This window comes from Astatotilapia calliptera, chromosome 23 (genome assembly GCF_964374335.1).
Source record: "Astatotilapia calliptera chromosome 23, fAstCal68.1, whole genome shotgun sequence".
NCBI classification, from domain to species: Eukaryota; Metazoa; Chordata; class Actinopteri; order Cichliformes; family Cichlidae; genus Astatotilapia; species Astatotilapia calliptera.
The window spans coordinates 7,705,489-7,717,255 of NC_137443.1; the positions used below are offsets into that span (position 1 = coordinate 7,705,489).

At 39.5% G+C, this 11,767-nt stretch overlaps 1 protein-coding gene across 3 annotated transcripts; it reads left to right on the forward strand.

Moving 5' to 3' along the window:
* Nucleotides 1–9,977, forward strand: LOC113015970 (uncharacterized). Of its 3 annotated transcripts, XM_080296974.1 has the most exons (21): nt 4–58; nt 161–250; nt 608–1,776; nt 1,889–2,058; nt 2,927–3,115; nt 3,213–3,495; nt 3,600–3,718; nt 3,845–3,873; nt 3,988–4,022; nt 4,185–4,353; nt 6,066–6,225; nt 6,358–6,481; nt 6,584–6,618; nt 6,707–6,782; nt 6,902–6,936; nt 7,636–7,705; nt 7,787–7,846; nt 7,954–7,973; nt 8,160–8,205; nt 8,754–8,846; nt 8,946–9,977. In XM_080296974.1, exons 2-20 carry the CDS (start codon nt 242–244, stop codon nt 8,842–8,844), a joined length of 2,889 nt encoding a protein of 962 aa, XP_080153100.1. In that variant the 5' UTR covers nt 4–58; nt 161–241; the 3' UTR covers nt 8,845–8,846; nt 8,946–9,977. The 3 variants fall into 3 exon arrangements, with proteins under 3 accessions (XP_026014153.2, XP_026014155.2, XP_080153100.1); XM_026158368.2 differs by having other exon boundaries at nt 1–250; XM_026158370.2 differs by having other exon boundaries at nt 1–250; nt 8,754–8,870; nt 8,946–9,627.
* The last annotated feature ends 1,790 nt before the right edge of the window (nt 9,978–11,767 follow it).

The window sequence follows — 11,767 nt, forward strand, 5'->3', positions numbered from 1 at the left end:
ACTCCTCCTCTGAAACCATCTCGGGTGCGCATGGGACGCAGATTTGTCTCGATCAGAGGTGAAGCACGCAGGAACCTGGAACAGTGAATACACTATTTAAAGTTTCTTTCTTCCTTTTTTATTTTAAATTAATTTCTTTGTTTTTTTCCAACGGACACAGGATGAGAAGCTGAATAAGAGAACGATCTCTATTCGTACAGGAGGTTTTTTTTGGTCGTTTCTGTGGATATTAAAACGCGCAATGGAACAGGTATGTCCCATGACGCTCGTAACATTATGATGATTGGATAATATGCTATTGATATATTTAAAGTTGTGTTAGCAGACATAAATCCTGGCAATACTGTAAACTGACATTTGAAGAAAAAAAAGATCAAAGCTTACAACAACATTAAGTAAAGTGAGACAGAGTTTTAGCTCTGTACGCTGTAACGTTGTTACTACAATGATGACATAGTTTATCTTACCGGATTAAGACCAGAACTAAACTCCTCTTAATAATAAGTGATTTGGGATTTTGTTCTTACTCCAAATATGTTAGGGAAATAAAATTTACCTTATTTAGGTCCTGTATTGAGACTATTGTACTGTGTGATACTTTCATCAGGAGGAACAGATTGACTTTCAGGCCATAAGGGCCAAGTTTCAACAAGAAGAATTCATACTGAAGAAACCCAAGATAAAACCTGTTCTCCCAGAGAAGTCAAAGGTGGTCTCTCCTCCCCAGAGCCCCAGTCATTACCTCCCTTCAGGTGCACGCCCCTCCCTGCTGACCACCATTAATGAGAACTTGGAAAGAAAGACACTATTTGCCCCAAGAGTGGTCTTCAAAGATGATCCGAAAGAGAGCAAAAAACCTCTCATCGACGATAAAGACAAAAGTGAAGGGAAACGGAAAGGTGGTAAGCACAAAACACTCAAAGGGAGCAGGGAGAATCTTCTTAAAGATTCCGTGGATCAAAAGAAAGTTAATAAGAAAGACAAGACGCTTCCTTCGGTTGTCCCTGTAACTCAGAAAGAGAGTACTGCAGAGCTGGTGCCAGCCGCACCCCCACCTAAAGTCACAACAGAGAAAAAGAAGCCTTTCAGTCTTTTCAAAAAGTCAAAACGAGATTCAGTGTTGATCTCAGCTGATCCAATTCTGGACACCCCAAGCTCAGATATTGCTGGACTAGCTCCACTCCTCCCAGTGCCTTCTGAATCTGGTGGGGAAACAATACCTAATTCAACATCAGAGCCCCATCTACCAGACAACCCCACCTTACCAGATCACAGTGCTGATGTAGAAATGTCCCCAACCTCTACTACTCTTGAATCTTTTGCCTTCAACCTACCTCCTCCTCTCATACCTGAGAGCCCACCACCTGAAATCCCAATCTTGACCAGTGAAATCCCACCTGAAATAGAAAATCCCACTTTTCCTGTTTCTAGCCAAGATGAAGCTATTACCAGTCCACCCAGTGTCTCTCCACCTCTTCCACCCAGCTGTGTCATCTCTGGTTCTCCTTCCCTGGTTTCTTCTCCATCTCCATCACCCGCCGAGCCTGAGATTACATCTGAGATTGGGAAAGATGATATTTCTATAACTGCTGTGGAGAAACTTCCTTCTCTAGCCACAAACCCTCCATCTGTTCCACCATCTCCCAAACCAGAGCGTCCAGTCTCAGCACTCTCTGCCCTGGAGAGGGCAGAGGATATGAGTCCTGGAAAAAGAACACCACCAGGTGACCAGAGGATTTTCAATGCTCTACAGAATGCACGCAAGAAGACCAACAGGTAAAGAACACAAACAGCAGGAACACACACAGTTTCATTCCAGCAGTTACGAAGAAACATCTCTGTTTACAGCTCAGTCACTAACAAGATGTAATTTCTCACCTGCTCTTAGCCCCTTGATATGTGACATCCACTCCTATTCTGTTACCCCTCCACCTGAGGAATCTTCCCAGTGTCAGAGCCCCACTGAAAGTCTCCCAGAACTCCCACCCATTGATTATGAAGATCGAACAGGCAATGCCGTCCCATCGAAACCAGCACAAGTCAATGGCATTGACCACCGTAAGTCCAATTAACATAACCACAGTAGAGCTCCCCTCCCCCCTCCTCTCTTCCCCACCTCTTACTTTTCCGTGGATTTACTTCACCTCAAAAGAAGTTGAGAAGAATTTATCTCATCATCATCAGGTATGTGCTGTAGGCCTGCAAAACATAATTTAATAGCTTAGAGTTTTAGCTGCAGAAAATACCTGGCCACAAGGTCGCCTCAGGTGGTGACATTCTTCTTTTGTGCCAGAAACAACTTAGCAGAAGGCAGGGCAGAGCTGCAGAGGTATGTTTGCTATGTCAGAGGTGCAGTGACAAACAGTTCAACGTCTGTTAAGCACAGTGCAGAAAGAGCAGGAAGTCTGCTGCTCTGTTTCATTTGCATTGCATTTTTGAAATTGTGCATACAGGTTTTTATGTCAAGCTCGTTTAATATGATGAAGTCTACTGTTACAAATTACAGATGAGTACCTTTGACATGGTTTCTAATCTTTTATTCTGCAACAGCAAACAGTTTTGTACAGCTTCAAAAGGCAGCTAGCGGGCAAGTTTCTAGAGATGTGTTTTGTATTTTAATTAAAGTAGCAAAATTGAATTATACTGCACATTTCTTATAAATGCATTAGCTCTGCTCTACAGAGTTATACAAGAACAACTTCCACAGTGGGTTTGACTGGTTTTGTTTCCTTACATATGCAATTCTTATTCTTTTTCTTGCCCTATCTCTATTTCTGTGTTGGAAAATTCACTTTCAGATGTAGTTTTGATGTTGAATGGTTCTTTTTGACTTAAATGAGATTAAAGTTCAAAATCTTTTAGCAATCATATCTAGTCATAACCTTCTAAACTGTTATATGTTCATATGTAATGTCATTCCTTCCAGGACAGCCCTCTCCATTGTTGCAAGAAATCACTGAGGGACCTGACCCTGTCCCTGAGGCGATTCCCCCGCCTCCACCCAAGATGACTATTTCAGATAATGGGCTTCTGAATTCTTCTGTAGAGGAACCTGCCATACCTAACTCTGCCAACTTGAGTGAATTCATTCCTCCACCTGTCATGGGAGTTAATGGTGTGGTCACCAGTGCTAGACTCACAATTTAGAGAAAAGCTAAACTTCAGTGGCCTGTTCTTGTAATGCGTCATAATCCTTTATGCTTCTTCTGCAGATATCCCTGCTCCACTTGAGTTTTCAGAGACCTACACCCCTGATGTCCCAGAGGTTGACAATGTGGCTTCAGGCATTCCTATTCCCGAGCTGCAGGGATCAGAGTTGGAGTATGAGATGTACCCAGGTGCAGATGTTCCAGACGGTTATGACCCGCCAAAGGCTCACAGTAATGTTCCGCAAACCGAGATCCACACAGAGACACCATATGGAGACATATCCCAAAATAATCCACTACCAGAATCATCTCATGCTCTCGGTCAGGACTTACAACAGGCGTCAGAGTAAGACATGCAAATTTAATCTATTTTATTTCTCATTAAAATGGTTCTTAATCCCTGACAAGTTAGTATTCATTAGTGTTTGTTCAACTTTTTGTCCCACGCAGGCCCCAACCAGAAGACGATGTTTATCAGAACACGGAAAATGCGTACGAGTATATCGCCACACCTGATGGTGACAAGAAAAAAGTCAAGACTAAAGTCAAGAAACGCAAAGAGCCAAAGAGTAAGAAACTATTTATACTAGAAAAATAGGAATTGTGCTCAAATTAATACAGTAATATTAGAAACTGCCTGGAAGGGTTGCATCTTTGGTATTGTACATAACTGTGTCCTTCTTTTTAAACCACAGATCCATATGTTGAGTCAATGCCAGTAACGGTAAGCTGCAGTGTAAAATCAAGACTTTATTTTTCTTCATTCAAAAAGATAAGCTTTCTTTATGCAATTTTAATTCAAAGTTAATTAATCCACATTCTTTATTCTTACTTATAGGTTCAAGAGAAAACCAAGACGTTGAGGTTTGGCAAGTAAGGCCTAATTTTTTTTATCCAGAGATTTTTTAATTTCTCTTATCCCCGGGGAATTAGCGATGAGAGTGTGATTTGCTTTTGTTTCACTCATATTCTCCTCTGCTATTAACCAGTAGTCCTTTTCTAACTGGATGATCCTCTTCATTCTGCCTTCCTCAGGAGTGAAAAGAAAGCAGCTGCAGAGGGGCCTGATGAGAAGGAGCTGAAAAAGAAAGAAAAGCAGCGGCTAGAAAAGGAGAAGAAGGAGCTAAAGGAGAAACAAGAACGGGAAAAGAAAGAACAGAAAGAGAGGGAAAAGAGGGAGAACGAGATGAAGAAGAAATTCAAGGTAAGTGAACACGGAAGGTTAAGAAACATCGGGGGAGGGTGGGGTATATGTTCGGGCATACAAACCTGTCTGGATTCATTCCTGGCAGTGGAAGAGTTGAAGTGAGCAACATGTGCAAGCTCAAACAGAATACGAGCAAACATTTGTTTTGTCTGTGATATTTCTGACAGAACACCTATGGGCCATTCTTTATTTCTGCATGTTCTTCTACAATATTACTGTTCTGAACATGTTCTGATTAATGTTTGTGTTGTAGCAGAAACTGTTGTAATAATTAACATAGGGATGAACCCAAAAAAGATGCAACAACTCTATAAATGCGGTTTTGTGTCTACTTTAGCTCTGTTTTTTTTTTTTTTTAACACAACAGGCAGCTGGCTTTACCAGAAACACAAAAAATGGAGTAAATGCCAGCAGCCCAGTTAATATCATTAAGTGTAAAACCCAAGGATTACAAGATTAATGTCACATTTGTCACACGCTGTAAGTACTGTACATGTAAGAAGCACGTCAACATTTATTATGTCATCATGTGCTGCTTCTTTGCTCTATTCCTCTATTGATAAAACACAGACAGTTTTAATAATCATATCAATTCAAAGCCTGGTGCCTCTCCTGCTGATGCTTTGACAGTCTTACAGCTTAGCTGTGGTAAATATCATACATCTGGCAACTAAATGGTTTGATATGTCAAACCTTTTTTTGTGATTAGTGCGAAATGGTTACCTTGCTGAGATTGTGTTCCTATGCAATTCTCAGTGGAACTACTTTGATTTTAAATCTTACCCATATCCCCCCTGGACTTATGTCCCTTTTGAAACAGTGCTTTTTCCTAATAAAGACAGTATTGTTGTACAGTATAAAATCTTTTAATCTACCTTTTGCAGATAGGTCCAAGTCCTATCTGCAAAGGCAGTCTACCTCTAATTGTACTTGTATCATCAGTAATCATGATTGCTCGTTGACAATCATGACATCATCATCCTTTCATAACGAGACTGTGCACTGTGGAGAAATTGTGATGGGGTTGTTGCCTTTGCAGAAGACATAAAAATATCCTCCGATCAATGAGAGAGAAAGAGAAAGAGAGAATTTAGAAGAAAACAACAACAACAATAACAACAATCCCCAAATCAGATGATGGAATTCAAGTAAATCATCACTCCATTTCTCATTTCTCCAATTCTTGATCAGATTATATTGGGCATCCACAGGGCAGTTAGATGGCAGTCTTGTCACTCAAATACCTTCAGATCAGCAAATGCAAGCCTGTTGGCTTTGAGAAAGATGCCTTTGTAAAAAATAATACACATTTCTTACTTATCAGGAACAAAATCACGTATCGAGAGTAAGTACTGTGAACATAACAGCAGGTTAAAGATAAACTGCTCCTCCCACTCTGACACTTAAGAAGTCTACTATAGGTCTGTAAATTCTGACTGTTAAAATGAAGAGTAACAGCATGCATCAGGCAAATGGGAGTCATCTCAGTGTTTCTGCACAACAACAAACTATTTGTCAGGAGACTGCTCTTTAATAGAATAAATTACACGATTAGCCCACCATCCAGCTAGTGAACACATGTATTTGTTTTGTGGTATAAAGCCTCTTGTAGTGTTGTTTTCAAAAGTGCTACATGAATATTGTTTATTGAGGTTATTTGAGTGCAAGTGGAGGAATATTCAGTGTTAACATGTAACTGTGTTTGTTAGATCACAGGACAGGAGGATGCCCTTTACCAGGCAAGAGTAGTTGTAACTGCAAAGGGACGAAAGACTGATCTCCCCGTCAAAGCAGGAGACACGATCAGCATTATTCGAACAGCAAACTGCCCCAAAGGAAAGTGGCTGGCCAGAGACAGCACCAACAGCTGTGAGTTAAAAAAATAAACAATCAAGATTAAAAGGATAAAAGGATGCAAGAACCTGTTTTTGAAACATAAGTGCTATAATCTGAAATGACATCTGAAATGACTGAATAACGACCATGTGAATGTGTTTTTAGATGGGTATGTCGCCGTTGACCATGTGGAACTGGACATCAAGGAGATGTTAGAGCTGGGAAGGAAAACTCATCCCGGGTCAAACAATAACTTTATCGAACCAGACGGTGCCCGCATGATTTCACAGTAAGAGTTTCATACAATAACAAGCTATCATGTGTAACCTTCTACTACTGTTATTACCTTTAAGTTAAAAAGTTATTTACAGATGATTTTTATTTCCCCCAGTGACTCAAACCATTATCAATTACCAGGAGAAAGCTGTAAGTGTTTCCCGTTTCTACCCAAGATAACAAAATACAGTGAAATTATTCAGCAGCAGTTTAATATTTTTGATGTTGACATGCTCAGTCACAGACGACAGTGAGGAGTGGAGCGGTGATGATGATGAACCTCCCTCTGGTTCTCCAAGTACACAGGCTGTACTGTGAGTAAATGCTCAATTATGCTCTACTTTTGGTGTTTACTGCTTGTTTCTATTGAGGACAAGAGTTAAGGTGATCAATCTGCTATTAACAGTTTTTTTGGCACTCTTTTTTCCTGCAGAGGTCATACCCGGACATTCTCCATGCCAGATGTGGGTAAGACATAACAACTTAGGCAGCACCATTCCCCAGTCAGCTCTTGTGAAAAAACAAGTTTGGGAAGATCTTTAATTGTTTACTGGAAACATACATTAAACAAAGCATAATGAATCACTTACTGAATTACTCACTTAAAAGTCACCTTTCAGTACAATACAAAAATAAATGGGACACTTGTGTTTGTCATGTTGATTTCCTCAATTTGTTATCTTGATGCGGGTTAACAGATACAGTAAACAAAGATACTACAGACTTGATATTTTGCAGCAGCTGTTTCAGAGAAACACAGGAAGGCTTATGTGAGGTTGCAACACAACTGCGAGTGTGTGAGCGCCCTCAGTATAAAAAACACTCAATCTGAGTCCATAAACAAGTCCTTGAGGACTTACTGATGTTCTGGATGTTGTATCAAGTTTCTATCCAATTATAATTTCTTCACAACTACCGAAATTACAAAACTGCACCCTTCTAAACGTCTTTAATGAACAATGGACTTTTCATTACGGCATTCTTTAAACGTTAATTCCCTGCAATGTGACTCATTAGACAAGCAGGTGCTTAAACAGGAAGCTGCTAGTAAAATATGTAATGGCTAATCTTAGGTCTGGTAACTTAGGAATTATTTCCTTGGTGTAACTGTTGTATGTTTACTTGTATACAGTTATTTATCTGTCGCTTGTGTGATTTCGTCTTTAGGAAACAAAGACCTTAGCGTGAACCACCAGCACAGTCACAGTGACATGTGTCATGATAGCTCCCACAACCAGTGAGTTCACCTGTTTCACTCTTACAGAAACACATACAGACACGCGCAGACTCATATAATTCTTTTTATTTCTCCTTATAGAGCACTTCAGAGGTTGTCCACATTTTTCCATTCACAAAAAAATGTAGAGCCAGCTGCAAGGTAGGCATGGTGGAGAAAAATGTAACAATGTTGTCCATCCACGAGCGTGCATGTACACACACATCCAGAGCTTCTTTTCAATTTTTGTTTTTTCTTCTTTTTAACAGCACCGATGAACCAGTAATGAGTAAGTAATGCCCTAAAAATCACATTTAAAACGTCACTAATGTACTACTTTTTCAAACCTAATGCTGATGCACTTTCAGGCAATACACTTATGCTGGAAGAAGCATTTAAAAAAAAACATTCATAAAGTATTATCATAAAGTTTTTATAAACTGATTTTTAAATTGCAATATCAATACATCTTCAGGTTACACTGCAGGTTCTGTGAATGCGGCACAAGAAGCAAATCACACGTAAGTACAGAAAGAATAACGCACACAGAAAAATGTCAAACATGCTGTCCGACCTGTAGACGGAGAGGGTTCCTTCCTTTTTGCCTGGAACAGCTTGATAAGCATGAAAAGAGTAAATGTCTTCCTTTTTTTTAATCTCTGAGAGAAAGAAAGCTTTTAACTCCACCTTAACGCCACCAGGAAGTTAAGCCAGGTTGACTCCTGACAGAACAATGAGTTGTTAATTCTCAAGTAGGTCCCTCCTCTGTGCTTAGTGCAACAGACAGCATTTACATAACAAGAGCACTTAAAGAGAAGAGCACAGAAGAGTATATTGCATATACTCAATATACCCAATATTTCCATGGGTAATATAAAGCTTTTACTACTTTTTACATTTGGTGTGACCTTGACCTTGACCAGAAATTCACCAAAATAAAATCATCTCGAGCTGATTGAAATAGAACCAATTACATACTCCCTCCCTTCGAGGGAAGAATGAGTTACTGGGTTAAGAATATAAGGTGATAGATGAAAGACTGAGTTTTTTTCATGTTTTTTTTCTACAGGCCTGAGGCTGTGTCAGCAGGAGATACAGATTTTGTTCCTGATACACTCATTTTACCTCCTCCTGTCATGTATGCCGATGGAGTGGAGTGAAGGTAAAGTGGCCTTCATACAACAAGGCAAGGATGAATCACTCTTCACTGTCCATCACTGTGCACATGCCATGATGACATGATGTTTTTCTGTCTTAACAGCTGAACAGAAACTCCCCCAGGTGGAACTGCATTTGTCTGCAGCATTACCTGCTGGACTATGATCTTATTTATCCAATGACTGCATTCGTGAAGTAGAATTACATTTAACAACAATGAGAATTATATCATCTGGGCAAACGGAAATCTTTCTTCTGTTCTTTCAAATGCTGCAATGTGGAACCAGCATGGGACAGTTGATCTGCTTGCTTTAAGTGATCACGGTGAACTGCGTTGCACAGACACACACAGTATTTGTGGACAATGTGATCCTGGAAACTCTCGTAGGGACAATGAACTGCTTTCTGTGCAAAAACCAGAATGGAAAATATATTTAAAGTGGAGGAAATAAGGGAAAGAACAACGGAATGGAAACAGCGGTTTTTCTTATCAGATGGAAGTGTGTGTAGCTAAGAAATACTGGAAAAAGCTTCATTTGTTTTAAGATGCATCCATTAGAAACAATTAACCAGCTGTAAGCAGCAAGTAATGTGAGCTAATACCAGTAATATTCCTGGTTTATGTTTATCTACAGTACTCCAGCATTTAAAAACATTGTTTGTATTTTTTGCACATAAGCTTTTGCTAATTTGTAATTTGTACACTCATTATTGTTTTCAGTGTCAACTGTGGTATTTGGAAGGGACTATGTGACTACTCATGCTACAATACATATGACCTTTGAGTTTGACTTCTTTTTCATTGGACCCAAATAACCAGCATGCTGTGTAATATAATAGGTATAAAATATAGCATTTGCTCTGTATTGATCATAGCTGCAACTTCTAGAGGGATATCCATCAACTGAATTTTCTTTACTTTTTATAGAGCTTTTACCTGCCTCTGACACTAACAGTTCCCTATAAACAGATGAATAAGTATTATAGATAAACAACATAATGTGATGATTACTTGAGGTCATTTGCAACCGGCATTTGTAGTGGGTGTGAGTTTGTGTGACTCTATGAAAGCACGTTAAGACGGAATTTTTTTTATGTTTATTTTTTTTCCAATAAATATTCATTAAAGTGCAAATCAATACAGCAATATCATGCAACGCATAACATGAGAAATCCAAACCTCAATCAGACAGAAAGACATATAGAGACAGTATCAACACGCACGCATACAGGCAATCACAACAACCAGCGTGCACCCACATACCTAACACACACACGCACACACACACACACACACGGTGGTATTTAGGGTTACACTGATCATAAGAACCCCACTACAGAAAATACTCACTTTGGTACAACATGTGAAATTTGTATTTAATTAGGCCCTTTAGCATTTCTTCTGGCACTAAACACAAATTAGCTTACATGACTATCATGCCACTGGTATTTGCATACAGTTGTGATGGTAGACTACACCTGACAGTAAACACTGGTTATGTCAGAGGAGTTTTTAAATCTCACCCATGACTTCTGCTGGATAGTGCACTTCAATCATACATATTTTTGCAAGTGTTTTTTAGGAGCATCAGTACCCGGAATTAAAGCATAAAGGCCCATATATTATATATTGATGTGACTGAAGATGCTTACAATAGAGAAGTAATTTAAGACACAGCAATAGTGTAAAATAGATGGCTGACAAAGGCTGTGGACTAGTGTTTACAAAGGTGTATATGCAGCAGCATATTGGAGCAGGGAACACAATTTCTCCTTGACAAAGAACAATGAGCAGTGTATGAGCTTACAGACAGAACAAATACACAGAACATGTAAATAAAGGGTTTCAGGGTAGCAGAAAGTGGCTTTCACTGGTTCAACCAGACCTCGGTCTACTACCAAGTAGAACCAGGTGAGAAAAGCGACCCGATATTGATCTGGGAAAGCGTGGTGTTTGAATCCAATGTGAAACGAAAAGGCAGCACTTTTTAGACAAATGTGCATTTGTCTGTGCTCATCTCACAGGGTTGACGTGTTGGAGAAGAAGTTCCACAACTTTATTTTGAAAGATTTCTGCAGATTTAATATTTTTCTGTCGTTTCAGTTATTTCGTTTTTTTACTGCACATATTTATATCAGTGTATATTTCTAAGTGCTGTATTTACACTTTTGTAAATCTCTGTGACACCACTCTGCAGAACAGTAACTGCCTCAGTGCCACTGACTTCTACGTCTTACTGCAAACAGTAGAAAGGCAACGGTCCAGTATCCCCACATCAAAACAGCAGGTTTAAAACCAGAAGAACATAGTGAGAGAAAGAGAGAAAAGGATTTATATTAGCAGCACCAGCATTCAATTTACATTCAGTCATAAATGATTTTGATATAATGTTATGCCTGACTATAGCAATACACAACATCACTATGGAAATCTGACAGGACATTACAGAACGGTGGCGTGCATCAATAGCAACCAGCAACAACAGTTACAGTAAAGTTTGCAGTGCAGTAAACAGTAAGTGTGCAAACTGTCGGCCACAGCAAATGAGTTTTACAGTGCAGACTGGACAGCAATGACTAATTGAAACAGATAACAGCTCAGACAGCTGCACCACGCCGAACCGTCATGGTTTGTCTCTCGCCACTCACTTTTCTGATTCTGTCACCTCTCTGACATCCCAGACATCACAATTATACTGAAGAGCCTTTAAACACACCAGTGTTAAGTACCATACTTATCTGAGCTCACAAACACACACTTGTATGGAAAACTTCCACAACACACTCCATACCAATTAATGCGTTGCATTGTTTAAGGCAACTGTAGAAAAGTTCATGTGGCTTATACACTTGTGCAACAGATACACACCGTCTCACATCTATTTTTTGCCCTCCTCAGTGTCATTCTGTTTTGAAATTTAATGG